Raw genomic sequence first — 22,416 nt, 5'->3', positions numbered from 1 at the left:
ACTATCCTACAGTACATAAAGCAGTACAAATGATCAAATCTTGACCAGCTACAATATAAAGATGCTTCATACATATTTGTGCATAATCAATAATAATCTAACATAAAAGGTTGCCACAATATATCTTTGAGAAGGACAATTCTGATGCACAATGTGTATGTCTGTACTTTACATAGGCCTGTATTTAAAATAATAATAATGCATCTCTACTTTTACTTAGCTAAGATTTTAAATATAGCACCTTTACTTTTAATGGAGTATTTTTACAATTGTTGTATTGCTCCTTTAATGAAGAAAAAAAGGCTCTGAATTCTTCTTCTATCACTGGTTATAAAAATGGCAAATTGCAGGCAACACTTGCAGTAAACTCTACAAAAACAAAGGAGACACACATCTCACAAAATGATAATTTGTCCAACAGTTTATGGATTAACATTTTATTTCATTTCATATTTCATCCCAAAATAAATATTATTTCTGCGAAACATGAACTCTTGCCAATGAGCCAAGCCTCGCGAGACCAAGTGGCGTCAAACCTCGTCATGTGACGGCCCCGTGACCCTGCGCGGAAGTAGGGATTTCAGCAGTGACAACACAACACAACACAAACGCTAAGCGCTGATTTATATTTCCCCTTTTTACTGCTATCTCGCCTCCTGTCAGCCCAACAATGGACGGCTCTGTCAGAGCATCTTTAGACGCCGCAGCCGGACCGCCGCCTCCTTTTAGAGGGTGAGAAACCAACCAGTTACTAAATGAACTGCTAACTAGAGCGAGCTAGCCTCTTAGCTTAGTTTACTTAGCCTTAATGTGTGTGTGTGTGTGTGTGTGTGTGTGTGTGTGTGTGTGTGTGTGTGTGTGTGTGTGTGTGTGTGTGTGTGTGTGTGTAGTGACACCACCGTCCCCCCCCCAAAAAATAAATAAAAATCCTGTAACTTCTTAATAATAATCGCCAAGGGACATCCCTCGCATCAGTCAGCATGGTAGAGTCTGCTCATTCACAGTAAGGTCGCTGTCTTGCTGATATTTTGGCTGACTCATGAACTTTTGTACTTCAGCAATGAAAGCTCCCTGGTTTCAGCCCTCAAGACACTGTTGTTCTTCACTATCCTGATGGTCACGCTGCCCATTGGACTGTACTTCGCAACAAAGGCGTACATCTTTGAGGGTAAGGTTTGTGCACACTACCTTGTTTGTGTTTGGAGCGATGGCAGCCACTTTAAATGATTGTTGTAGGTGAAAGGAAAGCCTGAATGAGGCTGGATGCTTGTCATAGTTTACCTCCTCAGTGATTTACTGTAAATAAATAAACAATTCCCTATCTCTCTCTTCCCTCAATTGTTGGTTGAGGCATAAAGCACCCTTAAAATACTTAATTAATTATATTATTTAAATATATTGGCTACCATAGGAGTGAATGCCAATAATATAGGCCAGTAGTAAGTAAGGAAAAGAGTTTGCATTATTCTTGTTAAGATAGATCTGATGACGTATGGATACATTAAGGTTGTGTCTTGGTGAGTTGCACACAGATTTGTATAAGAAGTGACATATAGCAAGTTTTAATTTGAACTGAGTGAAGGTTGTAGGCCTCCGGATTAAGTTTCACATGAGGAAGGATCTATACGCGGGCGCCCTGGTAGCTCACCTGGTAGAGCATGCGCCCCATGTACTAAGGCTGAGACCTGAGGTTAAAATATATAATTAAAAAAAAGAAATCTGGACACCTCTTCACGTTTGGCCCTGTTATGCAGTTGCTTTTCGTCACCGTTAACTGTTCTCCACCTCCTTTCCGTAGGTTCGATGAAGATGTCAAGCTCTGACAGCTACTTCTATGCAGCCATCGTTGCGGTGCTCGCTGTGCATGTGGTGTTGGCTTTGTTTGTTTATGTGGCGTGGAACGAAGGCACACCTAAAGGGAAGGGCAAAGACGATTAAGGGCGTGTCCTTAACAGCTTGTAGGGTGGCAGACACGGGCATGGATCTGCAGCCTCCCCCCCCACCACCACCACCACCACCACCACCTTGGGGCTCCAGCACTAAACACGGCACCATCTACCAACCAGACTGTTAGGGGATCTGGTTTGCGCTTAGGCTTTGACCCAAGGTTGAAGCAAGGAACTACGTTATTATTCCCTGGCACAGGGTAGTGGAGGCTGTTGGGTGTGTGTTTTCGGCAGCCTCAGCAGGCCGCTTTTTGACTTTATGTTCTCTCAAAATTTTACTTTTGTCGACGGAGGACAGCCCCTATTTTTAAGAGGCTTTGTTATAAGCTGCCATTTGGCTAAATGCTAGAAGCCCCTCACAGTAAAGAGTTTGTCATGTGGGAAAATATCTTGGGTTTTGGATGCTGCGAGCGTGTACACACACACACAGACACACTGTATGTACTTACTTAATTTGTATGTATGAAGGATTTGATTCCAAAATGCTCCACGTCCATTCTGTGGGTTTGTGCTACTGAATTGATCAGTCTGTCCTCAAATTTCAGTTCTCATCTGCATTCATTTAAAAGTCACTCTTAATCTTCTTCAATATAAACCCATGATGTGCTTAACTCTCATGCACTCTCTCTTTTGGATCAGACTCTTCTGATGTCTTGTCCTTAAAATAATCCGAATCATCTGTTTGTCCCTGTAAACAAATGTTTTTTTTTCTTTGTTTTAAAGTGTTTGTGAACTGTAGTTCGGTGATATTTTGGAACTTTACATTAAGAAACTATTGCAAGATAAAATTGTATTTAAAGGAATGTTTTGTATTGAAGATGTTTGGTGATTTGAAGATGTATATGTATGTGAAATTGGTGTGTTGCAGATGAGAATGGTGACTATCTAAAATAAAGTTGACAATTTCTAACTTATTAGTTGTTTCACATATTTTTAAAGGCTTTTTGCGTTTGTTTCACTAAAACACAATGCAGATTTACATTTTTTCTAAGATTGAGGATGCTTTCTATTGATATTCTCTATACACTGACAGTACTCTAATGATAGACAAAATTAGATGTCAAAAAGATATTTTTATGTAATGGTTATCAGGGTTTTTATTTTTTATTATATGTAAGCAGTAATAATAATTAGTAAAAGTATAATAAGCTGTATACAGTGAAAAGGTGGCTTGAGCCTGCCAAACATAAAAACATATCAGTGGCTAAATAAAATGAGAGTTTTGAAGTCTGAGATGATGCTGTGATGAAATCTAGGATGAACTTTTTTTTTCAAATGAGGTCTGCGCGTGATACACAAGCTGTATCACACAAGAGGACAGGACTTCCCCTACCATCTGTTGTGTGAGTCGCACCAAACCAAAACCTGTGCATTGATTTGTCTCTGTGTGTGTGTGTGTGTGCAGTACGTGCATTTATTTACTTAGGGATGGGTTTTCTTTTTGAGGAATTTCAGTTTATTTATGCTCAGTAAAAAATCTGAGCTTCAATAGGCGTGTGAGAACAGCATTTGCATGTCTCATAGATAGATAGATTCGTCATAGTGATTTGTTTTAGTTTATCCCAGAGGCAAATTCAGTTGTCACAACAGAAAAAATTGAATTGATGACCTATAGCATTTTATTGTGATTAATATTTGATATCATGTGCTCAGAAAAAAGAAATTGATTACCCTATTTTTATTTTTACAGTGATTATAGATTATAGTGAAAAGAATCAATCAAGTTGCCACAACAATTCAAGCTTTGTCTCAAGTCCACTGAGGCAACAGTTCATGAGATACCTTACTGACGTCTGCAGAGTGTCTCAGCTGTCACATGGTGGCAGCAAACAGCCAGCCTGTTCTCACAGACAGCACAATATGGAAGCCAAGGCAAGAACTGACAGATGCCAAGCCATAATGATGTTTTCTGCCTCAGAAGCCATGTCAGCAGCTGATTTCTGATTTTCCTCTGCGCTGTGTGTGAGTCTGTCTTTTCAGCAGCACTCCAGACCTGAACTGCAGTTTGGTGTTAGAGCTGTGCAGTCTGCATCGAGTTTAACAAGGCTGGTGTTGGTGATGAGGTGACAGGCCTGCAAGCAATCAGACTGATTCAGTCAGCAAACATCAGAAGCCTCGTTTTCCTTTTGGCTGATATTTCATAAGCGTACCCTTGCAGCAACACAAAGTTGGTGCAAGGGCAGGCTTTGCTTCTGGCTCTTTGTCATTTATCACACATTAGCAGGTTGGGTGCATAGTGTCAGTGTGATGAAAAACAGGCCAGAGAGCGCAGAACACTTCATTGAGTCAGGGATTAAATAAACACTCCCTGATGATTTTATGCTGTGTGTCCTGCATGTCCTAAAATGCAGTCCACATTCAGGCTGCTTGTTTACATATGTCCTAATGTAATAGATTGGACAGATATATAGGGCTGCATCTGCTTACTATTTTATGTTCTCAGTTATTTGCCAGTAAATTCTAACAGAAATGGCATCACAAAATATATTGTGTCTGTGAATTTCCTTCGCCCAGCAGATGGCATGCCGAACGGATACAACCCTCAGATGAGCAGCGTGTCTGTTAAAGTGAAAGTAAAGGGAGAGGGCAGTAGAGTACTGTGCTAAAGCTGGTGGAAAAAATAATATAAAGGCACCACAGGGAATAAGCAGAATAAAGTGATAGAATAACTCATCTGGACACATAAAATTATATCCACCATTAAACATAACCAAGGCAGGGCTTTATTGTCTTAGTCTGTGCGGCTTTTCCCAGGAAACTCTGGTGCTTTTAAGCAGATAATCCAGCACTGAAGGCACAACAGCACTCTGGTATTATTAATTTATCTTATTTATTACTTATTTATCCCAAACATGTAAAATGTATATTTTTTTACAGTAAATAATGGTGTAAACATACGATACATAATTAATATGCAGGTTTCATGTATGAAAATCTGCAGAAAAGAAAGTGTCTTGACTTTCTTGATTAGGCTTCATATTATACTACATACTTGACTATATCTGTAGTAAAGCCACATACAGTATAAAAGTATTGCTGACATTTCCTTGCTTTCATTATGTTTTTTTGTGTAGGTGTTTTGCTGCATGTGTTTTTAAGGTAAAGAATTATACATGTATACGTTTTTAATTTAAAGGGGCCAATAGGCTTCCAGGTAATTGGGAGACCATTGATAACTTCAGAGCACATCTTTGCATTTGTTCAGCGCTTCCCTTTGTGTCCCCCTCATTTCTAATGAAAGTCTAACCTGTAGGCTAAATAAGTAGACAGATACACAATATTCAAAGGACATTAAAATCCTTGTAGCAATTTAATTTTACATTTCCTACTTTTTATGGACTGTGGGGACTGTAAAACAAGAGCCCACCTTCACTTCACATTAAAATGTGTTTAAATAAATGCAAATGTTTCATATAAAGTGACAGCTCTCACAGGTCCAATAATAAATAATGACTGCAATATTCAGTAAAGAGGATGCATCATATTGTTATGTTTGCTATATTTTCAGCTAATTCCACTGCTAATGTGTGATTTGCTGGCTATGTAAAACAATATTACTTTATTAAGGTTGAAGTTGGGGTACACCATCTTAAAATCTTTGTTCACTTTTAGTTATTAATGTCATAGGTGATCATGCTGCTATTAATTTCCCTTTGCAGAGTTACAAAATACAAAACCCAAAATTGATCTAAGTCATGGCAGTTAAAGTGTTCTTTCTGATATTTATGCTCGTATTGTAACGTTTGAAGCTATATAATTTATTGAAATACACTCTGTATTTCCACAAATGTGCTACACTGTATGTCTTCTATCATGCTCCGACCTTCTGATGCAACTACAGTTTGAAATGTTGGCATTACACTAAAAGGATTTAATTTCAAAGTGCTGGATATCCATTTATACCCATAAGTCATATCTACTCAGCTGTCAACATTTCAAAAACACATATAACTCCTTTTCTCAAAGATGATCACTTTATTGTATTTTAAGATGATGTATGTTTTAAAATATCTTTAAGTAACCTTCATGTTTTATTTTCATTTGTAAAAGTATATGGGACATTTTTTTTTAGAATCAGAGACTATTCTAGTTTATTTACTGATTGATGGAGCCATATATTACAATAATAACAATGTTTTGTCTGTGTCTGAAACATATTGTTTCTGGCACTAAAGGATAGGATAGTAGCCCAGACTACACTCAATCATATCACAACACATCAAGAAACTACATTTTTTTCAGGAATTCTATTTTTTTGTTTTTAATATATATATATATAAGTAAAAAGCCTGGCTAGATGTTCTTCCCTCGACACATCAAGCATTGACAGAAAATCATGAGCATACTAGTCCAAAGGTATGAGAGAGCACTTCTTTGTCATGAACATGCTATTTCATTAATTTCAAGGTTTCCATACCAGGGGTGTCTGTGTGCTGTGCTTTCCTGGCACAGATGAGTGTAAGATGTGTCTGTGTGGGATATGCAGACAGCAAAGACTTTACACGGCATGTTTATTCCCAGTTGAGCGTGTCAGTTTTTAACAGGTTGGAATATTTGCGTGTAGATACTAATGAATCAAACTAAACCTGAATCTAATTTAAGAGATTCAGTGTTTCGAATGTGTTTCTGTTCTGGCTATATGTTAGAGCTACTGTTTAGAGAAACTAAATATCACCAATATTATCGTTTCTCCTTGGTTGATCTTGATTTATTTGTTTTAGGAATATGAAATAACCGTTGCAACATGTGTTGAACCAGTCAAATGGTTCCCCTTTTTCCTGATAAAGACTTAAGATTATAAAACTTTGCAAATTTAAGACAGATTTATTTCAAGCAGTTGTACAAATATGGTTGTCACCAAGTGCTTTACAGAAAACAAATGACACAAACACAGATATAAACAAGGATAAACAAAACAATGTGCTTATAATTATCTACTTGCTGGCTGTCGCAATAAAAAGAGAGAGTACAAATGTGGGAACTCCTGAGACCAGTGCAGTTTCTTTTGAGGCGCGTCCTGGAATTACGTACAATATTTCCAGTGTCCAATGTGTTGTCAGGTATTGCACAACTTTTCACTTCAAGTCTAAGCAAGTGAACTATGCTACATGGTGACCTCAAAACACTTAAAGGAAGTTAAATTTAACTATTTGCCCTATCTGATTTCCTCAAATGAGGTCAGGCTGGTGCTCAACAAGTTTCTGCCCTGGATTCTGTTCCCAAGGTTTGGGCAACTTTATACATATTGTTGCATTTTTGGGTTCATTCACATTCATCACACATTGAAAAAAAAAAAAAAAAAGATATGTTGAATGTAAAACCTGAGCAGTCAGTACTTTCTGATGATTTTGTTAGATTCTCAGTGACAATAGTGAATAGTGAAGATTCCTACCATACACAAATCAATTAATAAAAACAAACCAATACTAATCAACATTGAAAATTGGAAAATATGGCATTGCCACAGATGGTTTACCATACAGTCTAATGTGAAATCCAATTTCAGTGTTTCAAAAGAAAAAGAAATTCCCAGCTATGGGACACCTTGAAGAGGTTTAAGTTCATTACAAATGTGATTTTTCAACCACATTAATCTTTACACATTACTGTACAACTGCAGCTTCTCTGTGTGCCCTATAAATGTCCCTCCCTTTAGTTGGAATGAGTCGAACCTGTGTCATTTTAAGGGGGGGGGGGGTCAGTTCAGCATGTATGAATGCTACTAAACAACATCTGATCCCCTCACAGCAATTTAAGACCCCTCAGAGAAACATAAACCTCTTCATATCTTCAGATCGTCTATTCTAGTCTTGTTGTTGCTGTGTTTGGCACTGCGGCCTGGTCTGGCCTGCGTAGGTGACCCAGGGGCTGATCCTGCTCCCTTCTTTCCTTTCAGGTCACATTCCTCTGGCTTGCTGCTGCTCCTTTCAACAGCCAAGTTGTCCTTATTCTGTTTGTACGCCGCCTTGCTGTGGTAGGGGTGGAAGGACGAGTCTGTGCCATCGGACAGAGGGGAGAGGTTGTAGCTGGGGACGGGCGGGTAGGGCGGCTGGACTTGTTGGTGCCCGTGGAAGTAGTCGTCGTAACTCGGCACAAACGGCACAGACGTCTCGCTGGGCTCCTTGGGGATGCCCTCAGGGGACATTTGAGTTCTCCTGAAGGTGATGCCCTGGCGGCACTTAGTGAAGCCCAGGTGGTAGACCTCTATGAGGTTGAGGAGCAGAGACACGCTGGCCACTCCCAGCATGAAGATGATGAAGATAGTTTTTTCTGTGGGACGGGATATGTAGCAGTTTACCACATTGGGGCAGGGCGGTCTGTCACATGTGTACATGGGCTTCAGCTCAAAGCCGTACAAGAGGTATTGAGCCACTATGAAGCCCACCTCAAACAGGGTTTTAAAGACCACATTTAAGACATAAGTCCGCAAGAGCTCCCCCTGTAGGCGCACCCGGCCCTTATTGTCCCTCACCAGAGCCTTTTTGTGCTTAGCATCCACAATAAGGGCCTGTTTGTCTGAATGATGTCCCTGTTCTCTCTCTTTATGCTTGTCCTCCATCCGCACCAGATGGAGGATGTGTCCCAGGTAGATCAGCGTAGGTGTGGACACAAAGATGATCTGCAGCACCCAAAAGCGAACGTGGGAGATGGGGAAAGTGATGTCATAGCACACGTTCTCACAACCGGGCTGCTTGGTGTCGCAGGTGAAGCCTGACTGCTCGTCGCCCCACACCTTCTCTGTCGCAGCACTCAGGATCAGGATGCGGAAGATGAACAGGACAGTGAGCCACACTTTCCCCACCACAGTCGAGTGTTCCTGGGCTTTTTCTAAAAGCTTTCCCAGAAGGTTCCAGTCCCCCATGGCTGTGTGAGCTCAGACCTGGGACTGGAGGTACAAAAACAATCAAAAACAACAGTTTTTCAATTGGATTTGTGACTTGTGTATAGACATGCCTACAAAGCAAATATATGAGATGACTAAAATAAATTGAATCTAGAGTCTAAAGTAAGCTTCAGTGTTCCTGATGACTACAAATTCTCTAAAATGTCTTACCAAGTTCAGCAGAGCTCAGACCAAATCAGTCTCTAGGGAGCCAAGCTGCTAACCGAGTGTACAACTGGAAGACTCTGCTTCCGAGCAGGTAGTGGCCTTTTCCACGTGGATGCGGACAGGATTATATTTACTTTAGGAGGGTATATATTTGGCAAGTGTGGACAGGAGGTAGGCAGGTTCCAGTCATGATTCTGTGGCTCCCAGCCTTCACGGCCTGAGTCACAGCAACATGATCTACACAAGGTGAAATCAAACACCGGGGAGATGCAGTGGAAGTGCGAATTAGAAGCAGTTCAGTAATGTCGGTACTGTCAGCTCCTGTAACACATCATGATATAAATATAATCTACTTCTGATGGATGTACTGTACTGTAGTGTGACAGGCAATTCAAGGTATGCTACTGTATGGGAGAATGATCTCTGAAAACGGCTGAAATTATGTTTATAGAGCCACCACTAATACATCTATCTGGTGTTTTACCAACTGTAGACTGGGTTGTAATTTTAAACAAATATATGCTTTCATTATAAACCCTTTTTTAAGGTGGTTTTCTCAAGTGTGGACACCAGCAACTCTCAACATTGTATTCCCACACAAGACAGTGTGTAAACAAACGACAGCCTTTGGCCACAGGTACCCAAAGTTTATATTTAAATCTAACTAACGAAAGTACATCAATCCACAAGGCGGACAAATAATCACAGAGAAGTCACATTTACTGGATACTGGATAAACCCACCTTGTCAGCTTATACATCCCCTGTGGTGAAGCCCTGCACGTCTTCGAGGGTCCATGAGGCCGTCTGCTTTGCCGACAGGCCTCAGTGCAAAGCTGATCTTCGGCCCCCCAGCAATGCCCTTGAATGGACAGGAAAAGTGGACTTCTGCTAGCCACAACCTCTGTTCCACACCGACAAACCCACTCACTCTGTGTCCTTTTTTTCAAAATACAGCTCAGGCAGGAATCAAGATCCAGGCCCCTCCACTGACCACCACAACACACACACACACACACGTAACCTGCTGGACGCACTCTCAACCGGCCTACCCTCCCTCAAAAACCCCCTCCCCCATCCGTGGTTAAATTTGGCACAGGGTACACTCTCTAATGTAAACTATTAAAGCCCCTCTACTCGTTTGTTACAGTGAGTGACACGGCAGCTGGCCAATGATGTTGTCTGCTAAGTCTGTCTGGCCACAAGTGCTTCTGGGCTCTAAATATAGCACGAGAGTCTCTCCTATCACGGGGGGCATGATTTGGAGATGAGTAGCCATTTGCATCCTGAAGTTACAAATCACAGTGACAGGAAGGAGGAAAGTCAGTGAAAAAGTTCAGCTTCAACATATCTGTAAAGAGATTAAATTAAAATGGAAAACACTGTATATAATTATTAAGGTTACTGTCCTTTGATGGATTTCATTATTTCACCCATTCACCAAAATCACCTTTATGTGTGTTTGCTAAGTAACTTAAAATGACATCAAATTATAAGGCAGTTTATTTCTTTATATTACACAATGTACACATATAGTTTCAACCCATATTATATACAGTATTAAGTGGATTGTTTACCCGGATGTAAATTGATATATGTACATTTACACATAAGTGTCAACATCAGGGTACTGTATGCAATATAATATGAATGACTGTAGAATAGAACAGTTGTATAAACAGATACCAGCGTATGGGTCATTACATTTTCAGGACCAGAGAGGCACTGAATAATATACTATGCAGAGTAGTATTAAAGATCTGTCAGACAGTGATGGGTCTCTGTTAAAAAGTAGGTCAACCTCAAACATTTTTCTGAAACAAACAAAAAAAAGAGATCACCTCAAACAGAAGCTGCAGTGAAGTAAGTTGGCTGTATTCACAATTGAATTCAAACATATACAAATCCAAAGACGTATGTACAGTACTGGGATTTGCAGTATTCTAAAAGTGACCCAGCAGACAAGTGAAGGAGGAACAAGGCCGAATAAATTATTGTAATTTTGCCATTTCATCAGTTGAAAATCATGTGGCATCTTCAACAGTTCCTCCAGTTTTGTAGGATTTGAAGGTTTATTGAAAAGTCACAGACTCTGAAAACTTTTGGTCTGTTCACCATTCTGACCATTCTGTTCCGATTACATATTTTATTAATAGTTTAAAGTAATGGATACGTGTGTGGGAAATTTGCCTTCAAATTAATGTTATTTTTCAATTATCTGTAGAAAAAACACATCCAATGACACCATATCTGGACAGTATTTTAAAACTTTCTTTGGTTTACTAGCACCAACTGTTATATTTCCACAACAGTATGCCAAGTTACATAATAGTTACAGCTGTCTGCACAAGGTTTAGCTAAATCAAAAAACTAAAACTGTAATAAAAATCTAAGCTTACCATTATTGGCTTAAAGGCCTGTTACTGACATTTAATGGCTTTTACTCACATAAATTACCCTTTCCTTCATTACCTAGCTTTGAATCAGACTGGAATTAAATATGGTACATATTAACAATATTTTGAATTATGAAAATAAAAAGTTCACTCTCTATCCAGCATTTTATTCTCTACGGTAATCTTTGCTTCTTTAAAAGGACCATACCTGTGTTTTTGCACATTTCGGCTGATTTACTAGAAATTATTTATGTTACTACTGAGCATATTCCAAGGCTTTTAACGTTTTAGTTTGAATGTTTCAGTGCCATCCAGACAGCTGCATGTTTCCTTTAATTTAAGTATGGTATGAAAATGTATTTGTTAAGACTTTGTGTACGTTTCTTAAAGAGATAAACCATCCTTTTTGGTGTCGAAGCCACATTATTGTTGAAAGTGAAAAAATCTGCAGGTTGGTCAAAGAATCAATCTGTTTTCCAAATAAAACCTTTATAATGCCAAATCATAAATATTCATCTTATCTCTTTCAAATCAATGTTGCTTCATGCTCATGATTTTTATACATCGTGAACTGTGTGGCAACTGTTGATGGTTTCCAGCAAGAAAGCAAGGATATTTTTATCTATAACGCACATTTCCTGCCGCACTAAACCATAATTTTAACTTCATTATTAATCAACAGTTTGACAAAAATTAGGGTTTGATGCTGACAAACATGGCTTCTTTAGCTCAAGAAAACGTGAACATTTGCTTCTCATACTGTATTCAAACAAAACCACAAAAATCGAATGAATCTGAACCAACGTCCACTTTGTCTGATTTGCAGAAAATGGGCTAAAACATGCAAAAACACTAGTACGGTCCTTTAACCCTCACTATTGGCTCCAAGGAGTTTTAGACGAGTTCCGACAGCAACTAGTATAAGTAAAACCGATAAAGAAAAAAACAGATGATTCAAGAAGCAACTGACTGAATGATAACCAACTGGTCTGCTGACAATGATCCAATATACAGTATATGTGACATTAATGCAGAGCAACATGCTCCATGGACATGCTGATTAGTTTAAAGGCAACAGGAGAGGCAGAGTCTCAAAAAGCAGAACACCTTTCACCCTTCTCAGTTGGGCTCTTTTTGGTCACAGTGAACTTAGACTTGAGAGACTGGTCTGCTATCAGCTGATTGATTTCATTTTGCCTATAAGAAGACAATCTATGACTTATCCAAGCTGCGTTGGATTCTTCGTCAGAGCCTCGACAGCACCGTTTGCAGGCCCTGCCTATGAGGTATACCACCTCAGCCAGGTTAAGCAGCACACACACCCCAGACACTGCCAGCATGAATACGGTGAATATGGTCTTTTCTGTCGGTCTGGACACAAAACAGTCCACTGTGTTGGGGCATGGGTATGAGTCACACTTTACCAAACGCACCATCTTAAAGTCAGGATAGATCAAGTAGAAGATGTAGAGAAAAGCCACCTCGAAGACGATTCTGAAGACGATACTGATCATGTAAGTCCACCACAGAGCTCCGGTTATCTGAAACTTCTGGTTCTTGATGTGTTCCAGCTCCTTGGGGCTGCTGCGGCCCGTCCTCTTCAGGATTTTCTTGTCGATGTGACGGCGGTGGGCCACATGCATGGCCACCAGCAGGGCGGGGGTGGAGACCAAGATGAGCTGGAGCGCCCACAGGCGGATGTGCGAGATGGGGAAGAACTGGTCGTAACAGACGCTGTTGCAGCCGGGCTGCTGGGTGTTGCAGGTGAAGCCGGACTTCTCATCTCCCCAAACACTCTCAGCAGCAACCACCAGGACCAGGATACGGAAGATGAAGATGACGGACAGCCAAACGCGTCCAATGCCAGTAGAGTGCCTGTTTACGCCGCTGATCACGGCATAAAAGGTCCCCCAGTTCATTTTCGACTCCAGGTCTGCAAAAAAATAAAGGTTACATTTTCAGTCAGGGTTACATGGATGTAGGCTAAGCTATATCTCTTGGTTGAGCTCAACTGTTATAACAATATTATATATTAATGTAAAATAATATTAAGTTTTATCAAAATCCCTCTCAGGAAAAGTAAAATATCCAAGTTTCTTAAAAAGCATCAGCACCATTTAGCCCTTCCTATTGAACAAAAGTCACATTTGTAGCAATGAATCAGTTTTAATAGCTTATAGTTATTGTTGTCCAATACTTAATAATTTAGTAAAAGCCTAACTGTTATAACAGTAGTTTTTAGAGGTTTACCAGGCTCAGCCAGGGGTGCAAGCGGCGTAAGCAGCGCCGGGTCCAAAGATGACCATCTTGAGGTGTGGCTTGAGCATCAAGCTGGATTTGGCAGAATAAGGAACAACAGAAAAGAATTGCCAAGTAGCCCGTTGGCCGTATAAAAGCAGGGGTGATGGCCTACCGCCATGCGCCGTCACAAGACGCAACAGGACGAAGCCAATTGCGAAACATTCGCCGAGCCACGTGATTGGCTCACCCTGTATTAATACTGTACTCCCAAACTGACCTACAGCCCAGTTGCAGACAGACTGACAGACTGCCAACACATTTCTCCAAGGAACCAGCAAGACATCCATCTCATTATGAGATTTTTTTTTTTTATGACGACTGACAGACATCTATTGTTTGTAAAAAAGGCTGAAGACTTAACCAGATTTGCCTAATAAAAATATTTATTATTTTCTGCTCATTCAATATTACTCCAATAAAAGGATAATGATAATTTAAACAACATGGCAAGTATTTGTCAAGTCGAGGCAATGGGGGATGTCAGCCATCAGTCACATAAAATCTGACCTCACTGCACACTGAATGTTAGTATCAAACAGAATTAAATGATAGAACATGTATTTTACCTTCAGTTGTGGTGGTACACAAAAATGTGTACAAAGCAGGAAGAAATGAATTAAAATATTGTGTTTTTTAGCAAGCCAAAAGGCTGGATTGAGAACACCATGCACTTGGAAAATGCTAATCATTCCTCCGCCACTAGCCACTGCCCTGCACCGTAGCAGTCATATGCTCTTATATAAACTATTTACATACAATGGCAGCCTTTATTGGGCTGCAACAAGACTCTTTAGAATTCAGATCAAACGCCTCGATTTCCGCCTACCCCGGGCAAAAGAAGGAATCTGTGTGGACACAAAAGGCCTCAGCCTGCCACATTATTTATTGTGCTTGGTAGGGCAGGGAAGTGAAGGAAGCTTTTGACCTGAGCCACTGTCAGAGAGCACAGTCGCTAACAGGTTTGCAGATTCATCCAGAAAATACATGAGCTGTTCCATTAATGCAAACACTACTGCAGTGGAAAAAGCCATTTTTTTACTTCATACACAGATTTTAATTAAGACCACTTCTCTAATTTACTCATGCTTATTTTTGTAACAACCATGTCACAAATTGAAATGCTGTAATTAGGCAAATGTATTCTAGTTGTGAACATGAAATTAAATGAACAAATTGCTGTTTTGTGCCAGGTGTTCTTTCCATCAATTTTACAGAACTAATTATCTTGGCCAAAACTACTTTGGTATAAATATTTTCTATATTTAAAATCATACTGCACTCAAATTGTCACTTAGGTTATAGCTTACTTTACAGTTATGTCACTGCCATCTGCTATAAAGCATAAGTATGCTTATGACTGAGGCCTAGTACAGCATGTGAACAATCTATTAAACAATGAGGGATAAAAAATCAACCATCTTTATAATTCATTTTATCATTATGAACTGAGATTGCAGTTTGTTCTAGTCAAACTCCTCCCTCTAACAGTAGAAACAATTTACAGTAACAGTGAAAACACAATGTGGACATTTGTCGTGTACTATCAGATGATCTACAGCAGTTCACTGTGGAATAAGCATTTCTGCGTCACTTACGACAAATGAAGTGGGAGGGTTTGGGTGGCCTGGTAATTCTTTGAATGAACTGAAGCTCATTTATATTCCCTCTATAGAAGATACAGTGTAATTCATACATGGAGCATACAATTGTACATACGTTTTATTACAAAAGCAGAGATTTACAGTACATTCAAAATAATATATCTGCCATTGTACAAGAACTCAATATTAACCAAGACAACATGGCTCTAATAATCATCAAAGGAAAGTCATACATAAAAAATGAAATAAAGTCCTATTGTATGTGGCATACAAGTATCACTTAGGAGGGGAGGTAATGGGACTGGACTCACACCGTAGTGCTGGAATAAGGACTTGAGACACACTGTGCACACAAATGTTAAGTGTAAATATAGACTGAAGACATACAAAACTACGCCTTAAGGGGGAAACATGTTCAAAATAAAACAACATGCACCACAATTAGGTATCCACATCCCCATACATTATACATGTATATATAAAAAGGCTTTAAAAGTCACAATCTGTTAAACTGAAATTTATGCAACAATGTGTCAATTGTCTTTGATTCCAATGTTACAGAGAACATTAACTTTACACTCATATAGATAAGACCTAGTTCTGACTGTATGAACTGCAATGTAAAACATACAAATACAGAAGAAAGCTGATTTACTTAATGTGTACTAATCCAGTCAATGCCTTCAGTTTCATACAAAATTCACCTTTACATTTTATTTATTTTTTTAAATATAAATATCTTATCCTTGTACTGCCAAGTGCCAATCATAGCAGTGTGTCAGTGTGTAGCCTTTACTTTCAGTCCACTGTATGTTCACAGATGGACAATGATGGATGATTTATTAAGAATCATTAAATCTTCACAGTGTTGTCACACTGGTTTGGATGTCAGACAATCCAGACAGAAAGGATAACAACAAAACAACACATTCCATTCTGAATTACCTCTTGCTTTGAGTATAGCACGAGATGAGGTATTTCTCCCACTCAGACTCCTGTTGTCTCATTTTAAGTTGAACAGTGCCTAAAAAGCAAAAAACACAGGATTTTGAATATAAATGAGTGCTGCTCTGGTCATACACAGGCTACACTGCTACCTACTGTAGATGCACAATTTGGGGTAAATCATTTCTAAACTGTAACTCTACTTACTTTTATTCTTGAGAGCAACATTCTTCAGTTTGTTATGTTTTGCGTGTCCGTTCTGGGCCAGCCTCAAAGACAGAGATGCACCCCTCCTGAAATGATAATAATAGCATTGTGCAGTCAAGACTTTGGGCAGTTAACTAGCCTTTAAACACTGCAGTATATTCACATTATAAGGTCTTCTCTTTCAACGAACTACATTATTTGTACAATGACAGCTAGTAAAATAAAACAAAAGGACCCTTGTTTAGCAGAAGCAAAATTAGATGTGTCAATAAATCTTAGTGGCTGTGTTTCATACTTAAGTACCTCATAGCTCCAAGCTTTCCCTTTTCCAAGAACAGCTCGACTGTAACTTTAGGCCCCTGTGGGTAAAGTCTGGCGTAGAGCGTCCTGTTGTGCACCATTGCTTGGAACCAGTCCACTGCCTCCTCAGACCAATCACTCCCATTCACAGGCGTCACCTGGGGGGGTGGGGGAGGAAACAGACAAAAAAATACCATGAACTGAGATAATTCATTTCCTTTATCACTGAGCGATAGATAAGGCTGTGACTAATCATGTGGACAAACGCCAATACTGTAACTGAGTCTACACTCAGCACGGTATATTAACCATTTCCATGTATGCAAATCCTGAGAGGGATAATCTGCACGCTTGTCGCTGAAAATCTTAACTTGTTCATCAGTGAGAGCTTTATGTGTGGTCAACATTATCGGTAGGGAACCACTCACATTTGCCAGTGAGACCTGTACAACCTGAAGTGGTAGGACAGCCATTTCTGGGGTCAGCTCTTTGATGTTCCACAGTGACAGGCAGGCAGTGTCACCGTAGTCCAGCCTCTTCACCTCCACCTTGATGGATGTCTCACTCCCAACACCCTCGGCGGCATTATTATCTGACATCCCAAAGACAGAGAGCACGGCAGGTTAAGCTAAAAAAAAAAATCCAGTAAGGAATTCCCAAGTGGCTGTAGGCAAGCAAAATGACACTGCTACCATCTAGAGGTATACATTTGCATAACCATCCCAAAACACAAAGCTGGACCCACCTCCACTTACTCCGCATATCTTCGTCACCTGAGCCCTGCACCATTGTTCGTGCTTAGGGAACCAACCCATTACTTTGCTTCCAATGTCTGGAATGCAGTTCTGCTCAGCATATGAACTACTGGCTTTCCAGCTGCTGCAAATGAGAAAAAAATAATTACAACCAGAAACGTGGTTTATTAAAAAAAAAAAAAAAAATCTACAAAGAAAGCAGTATTGAACAAAAAGAATAAGTGGCTCTGCAAGTTCTGTTAATGTTATCAAGGAATCAGCGAGGGGTGATGAAAAGCTGAGAGAAAGCAGACAAGAGATTAGAATCCATGCTGAATGACTTACTTTGTGATCAGGGCCTGCAGCTTCATGATGTAGTCTGCGTGTTGGATGTAGAAGTTGCCTGGGCTGACAATATGAGACACCACAACTTCGGTCTCTTCAAATCTCCTGATGTGGAACTCAGGAATGGTGATGTCACCGATTGGCAGCGTTTTTGCACCAGCAGAATTGCTCCCATGTTCAGGTTCTGTGCACTGGACAGTTTTCCACTGGATGTTTACACAGGAGTTTTCCACCTGAGCTGTTGTGCTTTGGCAGTCTTTATTTTCCAAGAGACTGGCCTCAGAGTCCCCCTGTCCCACCTCTGTGAAGATGTCTCCAATATCCCACAATTCTGTCTTCGTTGCAATCACACAAGTGTACGTCAGAGAGCCACTTGATTCCACTCGCTTTACTCTGAAGACTGGGGCTTGGTTTTCAAAGTCTGCACTCAAGGTTTTTGGAGCTTGTGCATTGATCAGATCATCTGTCACATGTCTGAACTGACAGCTTTCTGTTTTGATGGGAGGTGACATCGACTGTGGCGATGTAGTACTTGAAGTGTACGCACTTTTACTCCACTCCATGACATTGACCTCTAGTGCACCCATGTTTTTAGCTTTTGCTCTGAGGAAGTGAAGCAACTGAGAGGATGTTTGTTTTTGGTGTTGCACCTGGACATCATCCTCACATCCCCAGCTTATTAGTGGCGTTATTTTCACTGGTCTAGGGTTACACATCTCTGGGAATATAGCCGGTACGGGAGGTAGCAGTATTGGTGGCCTCTCTGCACTCATCTTGGGAGTTTGAATAATGGCAGGTGGAAGAATCGCAGTATCTGGTGGGTGTCTCTCCTCAAAAACAACAGCATGTTCTTTTTCATCAGCCTGTAAGTAAGAGGATGAGCTTGTAGTCGTAACAGTACTGCTGTAGCTGTCACATATCACGTCTTCTTGCAGGACCACTGCAGGCGGGGCGATGAGGAAATGTTTCATTTGCTGAAGGGACAGTGTGGCTCCAAGCACATGGACAGCTTTGGCAATGGAGCTCGCCATGAGCGAGTTCTGCAACATGGGCCCAAACTTGAGAACATCTGTCATTAGGATCCCTTTTTCTCTGAGGGGCTGAAGTTGGTTTGTTCTCACTCCATTATTGACACAAATTTGTGACTCTGGAAAGATGAGAAAAGCAGAAAGAGAGGTTGTTTTATTAAATGAAGCTGCACTGAAAATCTTTTCCACTGGATACCTGTAGGGATGGGTACTGAAACCCAGTATTAGTGGGCTCCGGGGCTAAATTATTAAAATACTGTAATATTAACAAGGTCCGACATTGTCGGTTCTGCTGTCGACATTGGAGAAATTAAAATATCTGTCTATAATGCATTTTCAGTATTCCCCCATCCAGAAGAAAGATCTCTCTCTAAGAGCATATTGCATGTGCAAGGGGTGGGGCCAGCTCTAGTCTTTGTCTCTCTCTCTCTCTCTCTCTCTCTCACACACACACACACACACAGACAGACCCTGCTCATAGTGACAATGGCGGAGAGAGCTAAACGCTCAACAGTCTGGTTACACTTCACTTTATTGGTGCCACAAGTGCACCAATTCTTTTGCATGTAAGGGCAGAAACACTAGCAATCTTTCCAAACATCTAGCTAATCATCGGTAAGAGTAGTGCCCTTAAAATCAAAACCTTTGGTACACTTCTCTTACACAAGGATATTAGCACACATTAACAGCTACATAAACAGTATGATTAATTTTCGACTTACCAACTGTGAGGTCCTTTAATAAAGCCGAGAGCTTGGCAACAGCTTGACCTTTTGTATCCAAAGCCTTGGCGAGATCACTGAACGCACTCGTGGGAGAAGATGCATTGAAGAAACCTTGAACCTCTTCATAGGCCTGAGGGAAAAGTGAAACAAGTGATGTTGAAAGCAGAAGAGATTTTGTTTTTTCTGTTCATCCAACAATATAAGTAACAATCACTGCTGTGCTTATTACTCAACAACAATTTTGGTAATGATCTGACTAATTTACCAGACAATTTGCCATTCACTCACTGGTTTAAAGCTTCTCACATGTTTAATAATTTTCTGCTCACTGAATAACTTCAAGATAGGAAAAAATAAATAAATCATATTGCGATTATTTTGACAGATACTGGGATTGCGATATGATTCACAATTAGTGGGAATGATCATTTTTGCAATCACAATTTTAATTTCAACTATTAAAATTGTGATGATGTGACATTTGTTGGGGGTCTGTACCAATCAAACATGTTTTCTTACGTCTGGAGAACAAGATTTGTAGGCCAGGGAATATCTGTTGCTCCACATAACTTCATTATGCTGTTTTGATGATTTACTTTTGATTGACCTTATCCAAACATCACAGTTTTTGTGATATGGGTAATATTGCGACTAATTGTGCAGCCATACTTTGGGAAAATTTTAAATTAGTTGGAAAGATGCTTAATCTTTAATGAAAACATGCACTGACTGCAGCTCTGGCAACAATTATATGTAAAAATAAGCACTTGTTTCATTCATATTCAGCAATCTTAGTTGAGGGGTTATTTTTCATGTCAAGGACCCCCACTGTAGATGCACATTTGACCATGAACCCCCAATTTAAGTGGATTTGTCTGAAGTATTTTTTTATATTTAGGTTTTAAGATTATTATTTATAGTCAATCAAGCATCAATAAAAAAAAAAAAAAAATCAATAAAATATTACATTCCTTTAGCTGTACACCCCCATACAACCCACTCAAGGACCCCAGTTTTAACGCCACAGGCATTTGACCATGTGGCCTCTTTGCTTGCTAGCTAATGGTTAGCTCAATTAACTTACAGATAACGGGATGTGTCGACATTAAACATTACCTTCTTGGTGAAGTTGAGAAGTTCCTGTTCCAAAGTATTCCGGGCAGTTTCCAGCAAGAAGAGTTTGTAAATAAGCTGGACTTTCTGGCCGGTTATGGAGGGGTGTGGCTGGCAGTGGACAACCTGCTGCTGAGGAGTCATGGTCGGCCGGGAGGTGATTCCTGCTGCCGGACCCGGAGCCGGAGCCAGCCGGACCCGGAGCCGGAGCCGCGGGCTTTCTCTGCACGTCTGGTGGCTGACGTTAGCTAAAAGTGAAAAGACATTGTTAAATATTACCAATTTTTAACGGGACTCTTTGTTTACAGCTTTAGGGTTTTAATTCTTCTTTATTTCACCTCCTTCTTGTCCTTGCGGGATTTCTTCTTCCAACATGTGTCCTGCTCTTTCTTCAGCCGGAGCCAGCATACACCGAGGAGCCTCTGCCCGCCATATTGAAAACCATGTGTTGCAGCAGAGTGTCAGTGGTTGCAGCAGAGCTAGTTATCTAGATAAAGTGGATTCAAAGGAAAGGTGTTGACCTTAATGTTAGCGGGTGTCCTGCTCTTTCTTCAGCCTATCTGTCACCATAGCCATGTTTTGGGAGGACCTTTTACAATCACCCTTACTGCCTTCAGGACAATGTGGACTTTTAACAGGATACATTGGTGTGCTGGACTGTCAGAACTGTGTGCCAAAGAATCATTATATCATTATAACAAAAGTATACAGTGCACAGGTCATGGGTTCCTGCCATGGATATGAAAAACATTTGAATCCATAAGGAAAGGAAATAAGCTGTACAGGGCCGCTGCTGGAAATTTGGGTGCCCTAAGATAATTGGTGCCCCCACCACAAAAAACCCCAAACAATTATAAATATAATTATTAACCAAGACCTTAAATTCATATTTAAATAAAACACGAATCCATGATAGATCAATTGAAAATACATACAAACCTAGATTAAAAACATAATGAACAGTACAATAGCAGTACATTTGTGCCCGTTTCTAGGCTACAGGATGTAATAGTTGTGATGTGCTACTTCGATATGTCTCTAGAGGGAGCTCACATATTTTTAAAGCCTACAAATCAGCACTGTACAGTTGCCTAACCTACAAATGGATTGGGAAATGATGAGATAGAATCGGGCTACGAAGAAAAAGGTTCAGTTCAGCTCATCTGTCACCGTACCGGGGCTTTGCTGGAGCCCAACAGGGCCGGCAGTGACAATATTAAAAGCAAATATACAGTATACAATCGACAGGCCCACAGCGGGCCACTGGGATTTTGCCCATTTTAAATAATGGCCATGTGTATTCCTGACATCTGCATGAATAATGTTATTCCACAGTACCGCATCAGCTGGTTCATGACCATTGTTACCCTCCTTTATTCCAATGACGAGAAAGAAAATATGGCAGATACATATTTTTATAAATAATATCATTAAGAGGATTTCTGTATTATATATTTCCTCGAGTGACTTGCTATTTATACTGCTGGGAGAAGGAAGCACAGTGCATTTGTTCAGAAAACTGCAATTCCAGGTCAGCATATTTCTAAATAGAACAGCGGATGAGAGCAGAACAAACAGCTCGATGCTGAGATAGTAACTTTGTGTTTGGGTTTACAGCAGAACTGCTGCAACAGATTTTAATCTGACTTTAACAAGGTATGTGCAACAGTAATGGTAATGCCACTGACTTCTACTACATTTGTGGAAGTGGATATTTCTGAAGAT

General features: G+C 40.1%; 2 protein-coding genes and 1 pseudogene across 3 annotated transcripts; 1 reads left to right on the top strand and 2 right to left on the bottom strand.

Moving 5' to 3' along the window:
* Positions 1–555: 555 nt before the first annotated feature.
* Positions 556–2,860, top strand: vma21 (vacuolar ATPase assembly factor VMA21). The gene is made up of 3 exons (XM_051420684.1): positions 556–732; positions 1,059–1,168; positions 1,799–2,860. The coding sequence occupies exons 1-3, from the start codon at positions 671–673 to the stop codon at positions 1,936–1,938; spliced, it is 312 nt and encodes a 103-aa protein (XP_051276644.1). The 5' UTR covers positions 556–670; the 3' UTR covers positions 1,939–2,860.
* A 3,890-nt stretch (positions 2,861–6,750) lies between these two features.
* LOC127374976 (gap junction alpha-3 protein-like) lies at positions 6,751–10,039 on the bottom strand. Of its 2 annotated transcripts, XM_051420721.1 has the most exons (3): positions 9,741–10,039; positions 9,001–9,234; positions 6,751–8,832 (listed from the first exon to the last, which is right to left on the bottom strand). In XM_051420721.1, the coding sequence occupies exon 3, from the start codon at positions 8,806–8,808 to the stop codon at positions 7,729–7,731; it is 1,080 nt and encodes a 359-aa protein (XP_051276681.1). In that variant the 5' UTR covers positions 8,809–8,832; positions 9,001–9,234; positions 9,741–10,039; the 3' UTR covers positions 6,751–7,728. The 2 variants fall into 2 exon arrangements, with proteins under 2 accessions (XP_051276681.1, XP_051276680.1); XM_051420720.1 differs by lacking the exon at positions 9,001–9,234 and having other exon boundaries at positions 9,741–10,038.
* A 442-nt stretch (positions 10,040–10,481) lies between these two features.
* Positions 10,482–21,162, bottom strand: LOC127374977 (uncharacterized; annotated as a pseudogene).
* Between the last annotated feature and the right edge of the window lie 1,254 nt (positions 21,163–22,416).

This window comes from Dicentrarchus labrax, unplaced genomic scaffold, assembly GCF_905237075.1.
Source record: "Dicentrarchus labrax unplaced genomic scaffold, dlabrax2021, whole genome shotgun sequence".
Taxonomy (NCBI): domain Eukaryota; kingdom Metazoa; phylum Chordata; class Actinopteri; family Moronidae; genus Dicentrarchus; species Dicentrarchus labrax.
The sequence above is the reverse complement of the archived record's forward strand: the minus strand, read 5'-3'. Positions and strand labels throughout refer to the sequence as shown.

Coding starts and splice junctions, on each gene's coding strand:
- vma21 (XM_051420684.1), top strand. CDS start 671: ATGGACGGCTCTGTCAGAGCATCTTTAGACGCCGCAGCCGGACCGCCG. Junction 733..1,058: donor CCGCCGCCTCCTTTTAGAGG/GTGAGAAACCAA, acceptor TTTGTACTTCAG/CAATGAAAGCTCCCTGGTTT. Junction 1,169..1,798: donor AAAGGCGTACATCTTTGAGG/GTAAGGTTTGTG, acceptor TCCTTTCCGTAG/GTTCGATGAAGATGTCAAGC.
- LOC127374976 (XM_051420721.1), bottom strand. CDS start 8,808: ATGGGGGACTGGAACCTTCTGGGAAAGCTTTTAGAAAAAGCCCAGGAA.